This window comes from Condylostylus longicornis, unplaced genomic scaffold, assembly GCF_029603195.1.
Source record: "Condylostylus longicornis isolate FDR11 unplaced genomic scaffold, ASM2960319v2 ptg000001l, whole genome shotgun sequence".
Taxonomy (NCBI): domain Eukaryota; kingdom Metazoa; phylum Arthropoda; class Insecta; order Diptera; family Dolichopodidae; genus Condylostylus; species Condylostylus longicornis.
The window spans coordinates 4,645,238-4,659,886 of record NW_026577970.1 but is presented as its reverse complement, the minus strand read 5'-3'; the positions used below and the strand labels follow the sequence as shown (position 1 = coordinate 4,659,886).

The 14,649-nt window shown below is 26.5% G+C and overlaps 1 protein-coding gene across 3 annotated transcripts in view; it reads left to right on the top strand.

The window, feature by feature from the left end:
* LOC129613675 (putative cyclin-dependent serine/threonine-protein kinase DDB_G0272797/DDB_G0274007) overlaps positions 1-14,138 on the top strand; it is a 28,950-nt gene extending 14,812 nt beyond the window's left edge. For 2 of the 3 annotated variants that reach the window (XM_055527954.1, XM_055527881.1), the window contains exons 2-4: positions 8,889-8,986; positions 10,353-10,796; positions 12,356-14,138. In XM_055527954.1, coding sequence (XP_055383929.1) covers positions 8,889-8,986; positions 10,353-10,796; positions 12,356-12,583 — 770 coding nt within the window. In that variant the 3' untranslated portion in view covers positions 12,584-14,138. Of the gene's footprint in view, positions 1-5,916; positions 5,939-8,888; positions 8,987-10,352; positions 10,797-12,355 lie in introns of those variants that run through there. The other variant, XM_055528039.1, reaches the window with a different exon arrangement.
* Positions 14,139-14,649: the final 511 nt, after the last annotated feature.

Here is a 14,649-nt window from a genome sequence, read left to right as displayed (position 1 = left end):
ATCCTTTAATTCACTATGAATTATTATAAAATTATTGTATAAATTTGCTAGTTTAATTTTTCAAAATTGGGAACCTTTCCAAGTACTTTCAATTTTTGTTTCTAAACATTTGTTAATTTCAATTTTTTTGAAAAGCAAAAAAGAGGAAAATAATCATTTTTAAAACTTGGAAACGTTTGCTTAAATAATGATAATTTTAAACTTTATTATCACTTTAAAATCCCTAGTCTTGTACACTGAGATGAGAAATTTTTTGTTTATTGAGTGACCGTTTTTCAATTTATGGCTATATACAGCAAAACTTCCGTTTGTCGGAATGCGTAAGAAATGGTTTTTATTGCTGTTAAAAATTGCCTGTTAAAGAGATACAGAGTACACCCTATATACATTGGAATTTTGTTTTACCAGAGGTTGTCATGTAAGCGACTCCATTATGGAACTCCATTATGGAACTCACACTATAATTTATTAATATTAGTTTAAATTTTTATTGCAAAAATGGCCCATATGCATTTCTCGAATATTGTTGCATTTTATATTTACTCTTAGGTTTTAATATTCCATACTTTCATTTGGATTAGAGTTTACCGCTGATGATCTTTAAGACCTAGAATAACGAAATCTATTGAGTTTTAATAATTGCACTTAGTTTTTGTTTTCATCGCTGTTCATTAGTTTTTTTAAGAATTATTTAAGTACTCAATTATCAAAAATAATAATTATAGTTTTTTCTCGTTTTTGTATACACTAAGGAAATATTTTTTCCCATTCTTAAATTTCATTCCAACTGTTAGCTCTTGCAAGCAATAATTTTATAATTTCATTTAATTTTAATTTAGAATTGCTTAGTTGAAGACTGAAATTAACTGTTTAGTATAACAATTTTAGGTTTTTTTTTTACAGTGTTTTAGAACGGAAAGAAAATATGAAGTAAAACACTAAAACCAAAATTTTTGTGTTTTCAAAATGGTAAATTAATTTCTTAGTTCTTAATATACCAATATAATCTTTAAGTTAAAGTATTATGAAAATATATATTCTTAATTATTATTTTAATTAAATTGGGAAATATTGAATTATTGTTATTCATTATGTTTTAATTTTTTGAATTTATTTTATTGATACTAAAACTAATTTTCTTCAAGAAACCCACACCTCTCTAATTCTTTTTTATTTTCGATAGTATAAAAATTCATTACTGCATAATATTTTTAATGAATTAATGAAGAGTACGACGTTCCACGTTTCCGCTTTTAATGAATAAAATTTATTTAATGTTGCCATTTCAATTAAAATTAAGGAGCGATAGAAGAAAATAAAAAGTTTTTTAATTTTAACAACTAAAAACCATTAGGTAGCAAATTGGAATTATTTTCCGTATAAAATATCTTTGTATGTATATGGAGAATTTATAAGACTTTTATTCGATTTCCTTTCAGGTGTTAAAATAAATGACATTATCATCAAAATGAGACTTGAATTCTTAAAAAGGATTCGTTACACGTCGGCAATATTTTTTGTATTATTTTGATTTTGCTAATTTGATTTTTATCGTCTTCTTGTTTGTTTTCATATTAAAATAGAAAATTAAAGTTCTTATCACATACATATATGCAATATTGTGAGATTGATTTGTTAACCATTCTTGTTAATAGATATTAAGAAAATCTTCCAGTTAAATTAGAAGTATGAATGAAAATGTACGCAAATCAATTGTTTTTCTAAGTGGAAATATGCAAAAAACTTTCCACTATTAATATTTTAGCTTTCCAATTTATTCACGTGAAATTCTTATTATAAAAATGTTAAGAAAAATTTCTTACACGAAAATGTGCTTGTGCATAAATTACTTTACTTTAATAAATTTTTAATAATTAAAAATTAGTTTATTCCAAACTTGTTCATTGTAGTTGTGTAAATTACTTTCTGTTTCTATACGTTGACTTTATATAAGGTAAATGTCCTTGTTAAGGGCGATACAGTATTTAAGTTGTATATACATTCTTAATATTGTTGTTTTATATCTTCATCTATGTATATATATTTCTGTATGTATATACGATTATTAGTATATTAAGCAATAAATATAATAAGGAGGTAAAATATGCTACGAAAGAATAATGGAAAAAAAATTATCGTGACCGGTAAACCATTAACTATTGTGATTGTAAATTATATTTGCGTAGGCTTATTTACATATACAATAATTGTTATAAGTATACAATTTCTTATTTGAAATAATTAATAAAAATTAAACTATATTAGTGATTGAAATATTAGGTAATAATATTTCGGAATAAGACTGGTTTCTTAATAATTTTTCTACCAAATGTAATTTAAATACTTATTAACTTGTTATGTAGCGACTGAATTATTAGAAAACGTTCATTATTGCATGTGTGGCATTAATTGGTGTTTTCTATTTTTAAAATTTTACTAAACGTATTAATTGACATCTGTTATTTAGGAAAGTTTCTCAACTAAATTTTGAACCTGATAACTAAACTTTTGCCTCCTTTTATTTAATCATTTATTTAATTTTTGTCAGTATAAATTGCGTCTGTTTGTATAAAATTTTTAAATTTTTCGAAGTAATTTTCTTCTCCTCTCAGTCAGTCACTAAACCAAGCTGTTTGTAAAAAGACAAATTTGACAAAACGCAATGTTTATTTGTTTTCTTTTATTTATTCATTTTGTAATTTTACAAATGATTGCACTAAATTAAAAAATGTTTCTTTCTGCTAAAATTGCTTTTCAAATTTTTTTCTAGTTTTTATTATTGATAAGACGATCTTGTAGAAATTGTAGTTTATTTATATTTTTTCTCTGTAATGGAAAAATACATTTATGTTGTGCAATTTTGTGTTATCTTGAATTCATTGTTTACCTCATTTGGTGTTTGTAACTCTGACAGTAAAAGATGCCAATTAAAACCACAAATATTTTTACAAATCAGCATTAACGATGCAAAAGTCAATTTGGAAAAAAGAAGTTGGTGTTGTATTGTGTTAGTTTTCAAACCCCCCCTCCTCTCCTTTTCACTTATGTCGCTAATAATTCTGAACTAAGACTTACAAAACAATACAAAAATTGCATACTTTAAGGGTAATTATTTTGAAATTATTGTATTTATTCACAATAATTGTTTAATATGGGCGTATTTGTGTATATTAAAAAATTACATGCATATGAATGATGTAGAAGTTTTTTGAAGAGAACTTTTATTTTTGAGTTTTTCCAGTTACAACCAGTTAATTTGCAATAAGATGCAAATTTAAGTATATTATATTTGGATCAATTAACATAATTTTCTTGAAATTTTAACCATTATATAAAAATAATTTACTTGTTTGGTATTTTTTATAATAAGGGTAGTACTATTGCAGTCCTTTCAAATATTCAATTTAATCTATATCATTTTAAAACTTTAAATTTAAATGAAATTAAATTATACTGTTCTCCCAAGTACAGTTCTGATACTAAATATTATGCCTCTAATTACTGTTTGACTAATAAAAAAAAAATTCTAAGTGTTTTTACCACCTTAACGCTCTTTTTCAAAAATACAATGGCCAACACTAAAACAACATTAAATAAATGACAAAAAATAGCTGTCATGCAGACAATATTTCATTTTCAATCATTATAAAGTAATTTCAAATGTCAAGTTTGTATTATATTTAAAAAAAATCTGATGTGGTCAGCACATAACCGACCGCAATGTGTATTGTCTAGTTAAGTGTTACAGAATATTATAAAAATGTCTGTTAAATACTTCTTTCCAATTTTTTCAAATTCTCGCCAGTTAGTTTCGGTAACAACCAGAACCCAAATATCAAATTTCAAGAAATTCCATCAATTCGTTACGTAGATATGGTGAAAAACGTAAAATCGGCCCGCAGATCAGTTTTCGAGCCCTGATATTTCCAAAAAATTTACATGTTCATTGTTTTAATACGAGGAATTCAAATATTAAATTTCAATGAAATCGGTTGATTATTTCTCTTTATATACACAAAAATGTATATTTGGCCCGTAGTAAACGTCCAGTTGCTGATGCCTGATTTGTTCCAAAAGCTAGGAGGTTTCGCGGACGGTCGAGCAAAGCTCATATATGAAATTTCAAGTAAATCGGTTGAATGTTTTCTTCGAAATGGTGAAAAATGTAAAATCGGCCCGCAAATCAGTTTTCGAGCCCTGATCTTTCCAAAAAAATTATATGTTCATTGTTTTAATACGAGGAATTCAAATATTAAATTTCAATGAAATCGGTTAATTATTTCTCTTTATATACACAAAAATGTATATTTGGCCCGTAGTAAACGTCTAGTTGCCGATGCCTGATTTCTTCCAAAACATAGCAATTTTCGCGGGCGGTCGAGCAAAGCTTATATATGAAATTTCAAGTAAATCGGTTCAATACTTTCTTCAAAATGTTCAAAAATGTAAAACAGGCCCGCTAAAAAGTACAGTTCCCGAGGCCTGATATATACCAAAAGTTGATCAATCCGTGCCATGGTGGAAATAAACTTACATATAAAATTTCATCAAAATCGGTTCAGCAGAACTTGAGATACACGCGTGCACACACAGACCGGCAGACCGACAGACCGACAGACCGACAGGTTGCTAAAAATAGTTTATTTACACTTCCCTACTATGGAGAAGTACGTTCCCACCGAAAACTCGATATGCAAAATTTGTTGCCATCACATAACCTACCTATTGTTTACACAATACGGTCGGTAATAAATGATATTGAAAATCAATTATTCTTTTTATCAAAACAAAAAAAATTTATATGAAATTTTATTATTAAATGAACAGTATTTTTAATGTGTAAAGATTTCTTTTGAATGAATATACAATAATTTTCTGGACAATCTATTTAACCCTTACGATACCATAAGGATAATACGGTTCCAACAATATTTGATATTTCGATTATTTTTACAATATTTCTGATTAACAGTTTGACGTGAAGTTAGCCATAATGGAACTTCAATTTAAAAGTTTTCCTTAGAGAAAAAAAGACTCGTTAGTGAAAGGGTTAAGCCTTTTATAACACGTGCTATTCATATGAAATATGATTTTAATGATTTTTTTTAAATAAATAACCATGATAATCGCATTTCAAATTGATTATTTCATTATAGTGTACATTGACTTTTTAATTAACTGTAGAAATAAAATAAAATAGTTTTATTAAATATAATTGAATAAAATATGAAAAAATATAAAATCAAATAATAAATTAAAAAAAATTGTAGCATTGTTGAGTTTTTTTAATAAAAATAATTTCATTATTGTTATTTTTTAATATTAAGAGAGATCGTTATAAACTCTTCAATTTAATTAAGGTGTAAAATACGATAAAACATTTTTTTGTTTTTTTTTTTTTCTTTTTCTTATTTTTTGTTGAGCATTTCGTTGTACAAAAACATTATTATTGTTTCATTTCCTTTTTATTTTCAAATTATTTTTGTGAAAATTTGTGTAAAAATGTACATAAAAGAAAAACAATGCATATATTTACATACGTATGCATTTAATTCATATTATTCTATATGTGTTATATAAGAGTGTGAATATATAAAAAATATTTAAAAAAAAAAGAGCATTTATTATGGACAGAAGTAAACGTTTCGATGTATTTCAATGGGGTGTACCACAGGGAAAGCTTGCTAAAAGAAAACCAGTCAAATTACAAATATTGAAATCGACTAAAAAAGGCGAGTTCTGGATAATCCAAGATATTAACGATTAATTAAAAAAATTAATGTTAAAGAAAATTTAATTAATATTTTAAAAAAATTAAAATATATTAATAAAAATTTTTTTTTTCTGAAAAGCACCGTCTATACATATATATAATGAAAAGTGCACAATCATAATAATGTTCAGCAAAAAAAAAAATGGAACTCTTAAGAAATGAAAAGTATATACAAGTCACTTGATATTTTTTTTGTGTACTTATTTAATATTTTTAAAAAGCACATTTTTTAAAATTGAAAAAAAAAATTGTATGGCTTTAATTTTTGTTGAATTTAGTCAGGCGTAGCTTTATTTTTGTTTTATAAATGTTTTTTTTTTGAAATACTTTAGAAATTTTTCAAATATTTCAGTTCAAAAAATTTAACACTAAGCAAATTTAATTTATTTTTTTGTTTTTAGCACATTTCCAACAAATTTAAAAAAAAAAAGTGTTTATTAGTTTCACTCTGTCCGTCCGTCCGTCTGTCCGTGGACTTGTTTGCAAACATTCTACTAAAAACTATCTTTACTAAAAACATATTTCTGTAGAACAAAATTTTTATCTATCTCCCCCCCCCTATTAAAGTTATACCCCCCTAAAACACTAAAAACGGCATTTTTTAACTATTTATTGCAGTGAAAATATAAGTATTTTTCAAATTGTGCAAGTGCAGATATATAGTGGCTGGCTTCTTCAACAGAATGGCCGTTCATATTAACCGTTATCTAAAATCCGTTTTTTTCCAAATTTTTGATTTCGTTTTTTTTCTAGATCACAGATTGAGGGAGCCTGAAACTTTAGCAGCTCTTAGACACTAACAAATAGTTCATTTCATTAGAAGAAAATTTTTTCCCATTTCCACCCCCTCTCAAGTTATCGCCTCTCGAAATTTTTAAAATTTGAATATTTGGGACCATATATTTCCGAAACTGCAAGCTTTTTCAATTTTTTATAAATTCAGAAAGCTAACAGTAAACTCCATGCCATTAAAAACTATAATTATTTTTCTTAACTCACACAATTAACTCTTAAAATCGAGCATTATGTTAATCCCTTTTTAAATTTATTTTTCCATTATTTCAAAGGGTGCATAAATCGTTTATCCTAAATATATGCAATCCTAGAAATAGTTTCGTTTATGAATAAAAATTATTTTAATAGTGTAGTATAGGTTATACATAGATATACATAGATTGATTTTAAAAGCAGTATTTTCTCTTGTTGAAAGGAAAAGTGCTACTATACAAACCATTGGTTTGACCCAACCTTATCAATTTAAATTTTGCCTGAGTTAAATGTTAAGTGTTTAAGTGTGTGCAATTTAAAATTTACAATTCTATAATATTTTTTTCTTATTTCTAATTCACACATTAACAATTACACGGACACAAACTTAGGTATTGCTATTTTTTTCTTTTGGGCTTTTTCGAGAACACCTTTCTGAAAAATGTTCTTTCCTATAGTAATTGGAAAATGGCAGCTTCCTGTTTTTGTTTCCGCCAATCTTATGGATAACATTGTTGGCATTACAAAAAAAAATCTTAAATTGTACTATAATTGGTTTATGCAAAACAATTTTTAGTTTTTTTAATGTAACGTGCATTTATGAAAATTAAGCAAAATTGATCAGTTTGAAGGTCGAAAGCGTTTCGATATTCTTTTCACTCTTTTAAAGTTAACCGATTCAAAGTTCCGAGTGAAGGTACTTAGTGGCTAGTTTGAGTAGCCAGGGGAAGGAAAGGGATAAATATCGAATCAAAATATTTTTGTAAATAAAAAATTTTTTCCATTCAAAAACATTGTGGTGGTAAGTTCCGTTCCCAACAGTTCTGTAAAATTTTTGAGTAACAAGAATTTAATAATAGCAATTGTTGTTATAAAGAAGAGGGCAAAGAAAAATAATAATCTACTCAGGTTTTTATCAAATGAAAAATAATACTTTTACAATTTTGGAATCAAATTAAGGAACTGATTTAAATAATAAATTGTAAATAATAACAATAAATAACAAAAATAAATAACAAACAAAAAACATACTTTGACTGGTTTATCCATTCGATTAATAATATTCATTCGTAAAAATTAAAAAAGTCTGAAAAAAAATTTTATATTCATATACATATATATATAAACACTCAAAGTTAAGTAGTGCTTAGTAAATAACACCACTAAATAATGTTCATGTGGTATATTGAAAGCTAAGGCACATGTTTCGACTATTATTTTGTGTGATATCTATTAAACCCGTACTGTGTGAAATGCATTTGCGTTGCATGTACTGCGTATTTAGCTTGCATCTCAAAAATTAATTCCCATATGTTTCACCTAGTGTTTTATATAGTACATTATATCACAATTCACTTGAAATTTAAACATAATTGCGGAATGCATTTTCTTAACACGCAACAACCTTTCCTGAATTTGAAATAACTATTGCATTTAATTGGGATTTAAAATTTGTAGAGATTTTAAATATTTTAATTTGCACTAACATGGCAATATCATTGAAATATTTGACTCAGCATCATTTTCATGGCAATATCCTTTCCGTTTTTCCATTCCATTATTTAATTGCAAAATAATTCTTAAGTGAGAGTTTTTTGTTTTTTTAAATGTGCGTAAGTTTTGTTTAAATCAAATACGAAACTTCTATCTCATTACATTTTCTGCATTGACCGTAACACGGTGTTGCTTTTTATTTATAATATTTTTTAACTGTTTATTTCGTTTTCATTACACTTTCATAATATAATTTAAATTTTTATTGATTAGGAAATCATGTTGTACATAAAAATATTTTTTATCATGCTAAACTTTTAATAATTTCATAATTAAATCATTTTTTTTTATTTTTAATTTAGATAACCAGAAAAACTATAATGAATAAAATCGAAATGATTTTGCTTGGCTTGCACTTTACGGTCTCAGTATTTTTGTAATTTTAATGAAGAATGAATATGAACATACGTAAATATATTGCTTACGATATGTGTGTATGTGTATTTTAATTAATGTTCTATTTTTAATCTAAACTATATTTTAATATATGTATGTATGTGTAATTTTAATAATATTATTAATGAAATTCATAATTTAAATTTAAATTTTAATGAAATTTATTAAATTTTTACAGATAGTAAAACTGCTCAAACTGACGAAGAAAAGCAACGCGAAAGGCAGCGTAGCGAAAACGAACATAAAAAACTTGAACAAGAAGCCATAAATTATAAGGTAAAAAAAAATTTATTTTACATTAAGTGACTTATTAATTTGTTTTAGAGACTTTAGGTTTTGCGAACTCGTGAAAATTATGTACTCAAAATTTATATTTAAATTGAATAATATGCTTGTCCGAGAATATAAAGGTGGTCGTTCGAATTAGTTTTACCGCATTTTTAAAAAATATTAAAAAAATCTTCTTGTCAGTTATATTGCTTGTCATCTGCGTGTTCGTTGGTTCATATGTCTGTTTGGCAAACTTGTACAGATTTCTCTCTTTTACTTTTCAAATTGTGACCTTCCAAAGTCATTAAAATATTAAAACTTTTGCAAATAGTCTTTCTTCTATTAGTAGATTCAAAGTAATTAGGAATAAGAGGCGATTTGAAAAGTTTAATTTAAAAAATTGTATGGAACTACTATACTTCACAGTGGACTGGTCGTGCCGTATAATGCTTATTTTCATTCTTAATATTAATTTTAATATCAAACTCTTGTTAAATTAAAAATCTTTAATTTTAGTAAAAGTTGTATCGCGTTATTAACTTTTTCCAAAACATGCATATGCGCCAATCCCACGTACGGAGCAATATTTAATCTGCAATTTATTTATAATCTTTCTTAATAATTGATTGTTTGAAATGTAGTCAGGCTATTTAATTAATTAGGTGCTACTTTTTTATGTCAAATAAGTGTCGTCCCATCATCGAAGATAAACACCATTTTACATTCATTCAAAAGTAGTTAATTTTTAATTTTTTGTTCTGTAATTTATTTTTAACCTTTAAAATTTTCTTTTTATGAATTTCAAATGCTTTTAAAATTTTAAGCAAAGAAAATATGGCATAAAAACACAAAGCTCTTTTTGTTAACGTTTTTAACCCAATCTTTTGAATATTATTTTTATTAAAATGAAGAAGAACAATAAAAAAAAGGATGAAGCAAGAAAATAAAACAAATTTAAATCATTATGTTAAATAATTAAAAAGCCCCTCTAATGTAACATAACCTCTTTAATTACACAAGCCCTGACCCTAAAAATTTGGTTTTACGCCTTTCTTTCTAATTGTTATTCTTATTATTCTTTTTATTTGTATTTGTGTACTCATTCATACAAAATTCGTTCTATTGTCAAATTTAAACACAAAACCAAAATATTTTCAAAGGATAAATTGTTATATAGACCTTCATTATATGTAGTATGTTGGTATATTTATAATGAGTACTTACACACATAAAAAAATGTATAAATCCTTTTTGTTTACAAAAACTTTTTTATTTTCATTTACTCTGAACTCTTTTTAATTATTTATTTTTACTTTTCTTTCTCTTTATTATTTGTGATTTTTTATTTCTTTTATACCTTTTCTATTTTTAGCGTGATAAAGAAAGTCGTGAAGCACGACTCCTTGATTTAGAAATACGAAGAGCAAATGAAAAGGATCGACGATTAAAACAACAGCAACAACAATATCAATTACAGCAACAACAGTTGGCACAATCACAACAACATTCAATAGATTCACAACAAGGTACTTCAACACAATCTAATCAGTATCATCAACAAATATTAGGGCAACCATCACAACACTATCAACAACAGCACCCACAAACACATTTAACACATCACCAGTTAACTCAAAGTGAAAAGAGTACTCCTACGTCTGGTGTTACATACGTTAGTGAAATAAAATCACCGTACGCCGATAGTAGTACATACGATAGGAGTATACCACGTGCTTTTCGTAGTAGATCATCTGAAAAAGAAAAAGAAGCGCTTGAATTAAGGCGACGTGAAATAGCAGAGGCGGGCGGAAGTAAGGTAATTAAAAAGAGCAATTCTTAAGATGTTTTTTCTTCATTTTTTTTGTCTCATATAAGGATTCTACTAGAGATATTTGTGTCAGATTATTTGTGTTTACTGGCATTCATTAGCAAATTTAGGAGATTTGGGTTTGACTTAAAATAGTTATAAATTCACAAAGAATATTTATGCATAAATTGAAGCTGTTTGAAAAATTGTTACAGCTTTTTACTTGGCATTCAAATATTTCGTAATCATGTCTCCTGAATAAGCTATAAGCAAGAATAAAATATTTTTATGGAAATTTTAAGACTAATAGCCCGAGAAAAAGTAAGAGTTGGACACTTGGTGTATTGTTTACAACACACAAACGCACACGTGATATATGACATGAAATTGACAAATGGTCTGCAACTTAAACCTATTGTGTTATACTTATCACATTAAGGGATAACTTTGAGCTCAATGGAGCAAATTTAGATAAACAACAGACAGTTCGTAGAGCCATTGTTGTTTTCGAAACCCCTTTAAAACCGTTCTATTTGTACACGTTTTGAAAACTATGTTCGCCAAAGGAATATGCTATTTTCCATAACATTTTACAAACGACCGTAAGCTTCTTTATCAACACTTTGATCTTTTATTAGTAATTAACGATTTAAACCTTGAGATGTTTCTGAATTTTTACTATTTTTAACAAAATTTTAAAGGTAAAACATAAAAATGTAAGAACCATTAGATAGAATAGATTTTTCGTTAAATTTTATCTAAACACTACACATCTGCCTTGACACTTCTTCAAATCTTTGGAACATTTTTGAACATTTTACATGAACACTTTTACGATGATTAGAAGACAAAATTATATTTTGCGTAATTTTAGCGGCATTTTACTTTTATATTAACCTATATTTATTGCTGCAGGAAGATTTATTTTAATGAATTTATTATTTGACAAAAATTTCCACCTGCAATGCTCAGATAATTTCTTCAATTAAACTGAAAGCTTTCTTGTAAAAAGTTTATTTTGTAAAATTTATATTGTAAAAGTAGTTACAGGAACTGGTTTTCTTTTGAATCTTCATCCCTATTGTTTTAATTTAACAAAATCATATAGGGATCTTATAGCCTTCTACCCTAAAGCTCAACAAAAACCGGTTTAAATTTATGTTTTATGGGGTTTCCAGTAAGAATAATTATTAATTCGTACTTTGTCGAAGAAAATATAAATTGAGTTTTTGACATGTTTCTATGCTTTTGGAGAAATTCATATCGGTTGGCCGTCCAAAACAAGCTAATAAAAAATGTTTTTATGCCATGAATTATTGATGCTATCAAGGAATAAGTTAAAAATCGAATATAAGTACACAATACAATAATAATGGCAGTTTTTGGAGAAGTACCGTTAATAAAACATAAGTATATGAAAACATTATAGTTCTAATATATATGCTCCCCCTCCCTAGTTATAGATCATAAATTCATAATGAATCAATTAACTTCTTCAAATTTTTACCACAATCAAAAACGTTAAGGAATATAATGAATTTTACAATTTTCTATTTATTTTCTATTAGGCTGTAATAAGCACGACACCATCACCGCAGACTGCAACAGGGCCACCTCCATCTCGTTCGGTGGTGGCGGGCCCACCAGCAACAGCGGCAGCTGCCACAGCTGCTATTATACCAATACTACCATTAGGTGTCGCAACATTACGCGATGATTCCACTGAAAGTGATCAGTCCCTGACGTATCCACCACCGGCTCACCCACAGCCGGATGCATATCACCGAATTATGTAAGTACTTTTTTATTTATTATAAAATTTCAATAAATAATATTCTATAATTAATTAAATGAATAAATGAGCAGACAAAATATAAAAGATATTAAAATATTAGTAACAGTCAAATTATATAAGTTATCATATAAGTATGCTTCTTGATGAAGTACTTTGTAAGAAAGAATGTACTCGCGATCAAACAGGGTTGGCACCACTGTTGTGCTGTATTGGTAAAGAAAACTCGAAATCTTGTCGATGAATACTTATCTGAAATTTTAATTGATTTTATTGATGTGAATCTACAATTTTAGGTTGATAATGAAATTGTTAAGTCCTTTTAATTCTTGAATACCAAAATGACCTTCAAATTTGTTATGCAGCAGAAAACTAAAAGGATTAATAAAGAAATTCGTGTTTTTTCCATATCTTTTATATATTTTTAGTAATTATTAATTTCACAGAATTGTTACATAAATATGAATGAATATACAGATGTGTGTGTGTGATTTAAAAATACATGTGTGTCCATATTATATTTTTAATGAATTACGTAGCAAAAATAAGCTATCAGTGAAACCATTTTAATCGTTATTAAGGTCATTTGACCATCCTTTTTTAATTTCCATGTTAAGTTTTCATTTTTTGTCATTATGGTTTTCTCTTCCTTACACAATCCAATGTATGCTGTGATGATGTTATTTTTTCTCCGGCTTTTAATAATATTTGTGTCCTTTCGAGCATATAGAATAAATTAGTTAGAATAAAACTAATTGAAAAAAGAGAAATCAAAATATGAGGACGAAAAATGTGCAAAGAAATTAAAATAACAAAATTTTTAAAAGGAAATATGCTAAGAAAGAGGAGAAACTAAACCTTTTGAGTGTATTTTGGTTTGAAATTTCTTTTACTTTATTTTTGGGGCGGTTTTTAAATAAAAAAAAAATCTTAAGAATCAAATCTTACACTTTGCTAATTTGATAATTTATTGATTATTAAACAGAATTAAATATTCCAACATGGTTGTTTCCAATGTAGGAAAGTTTGTTGATTTCAAGTTCATTTATAGCATGATTTCTCTTAAAATGAACTTCTGATTTTGAAAATTATTCGTGATTATCATGACAGTCGCTAAACAATTTATGCAATTTTAAAAATACTGTGAATTCAATATTAGAGCGTCAAAAATTTCAAGGGAAAGTCTTAATTTATTTTTAAAGTCGAATGAAGATTCTATTATAGAGGCGGTCTATATAAAATATGTAATATTCTTTGCATGAATAAAATAGTTGCAATATTTGTTTAAAGTGCTTCAATTGCTGAATGCGGACTAACTAAAACATTAATGCTCGAATGAGTGTTACTTATAGTTATTTAAAATAATTTGGTGGGTTCATTTATAGGCGAGGTAGGAGTGGTATAATATTTTACGATTACAGTTCATATGGGCACAATAACTACTTTGTTGTTTGGAACAACGATTTTCTATTTTGTTTTTTTTTTTACGAAATAATTATTCTTTTGGTTGACTTCATATCACAACGAATAATAGTAAATTTGTAATATTAAATTGTTAAAACTTTCTACGTATACCTTGGGGGGGGGGAGTGGGGCTCTAAGTCAAAATTGAAATTCCTTAGAATTAAAAATAGTTTTTTGGCAACTCTAATTCTTTACTCAAATTCACGTTTACATTGAAAAACAAAAAATTTTTTTTAAGAACCCAATTTTAAGTCTTTTATTAATAACAAAATTTTCAAAACTGCAATAAATTTTGTCATTTGTTCCCAACTGCATTGCGATATAAATATAATTTTATTATGATTAATGGTTTTTAAAGTATTTTATATTAAAGAAGAAAATATGTTGCCATTTAAATTAGAGAAATACAATATTTAAGTTATGAATACGAATATAGTGATTTGCTACATTGCAGGATTTTAATGCACATGAAAAAATTTGTGTCTTCGAGTCGTCTTTAACATAATTTTTGGTAATTTTACCAAAGAATACAATAACATTAGTATTTTAATAAAAAATGTGATTAATATTGTGGAATCAAACAATGCTTCAAATTAATTGAGATTT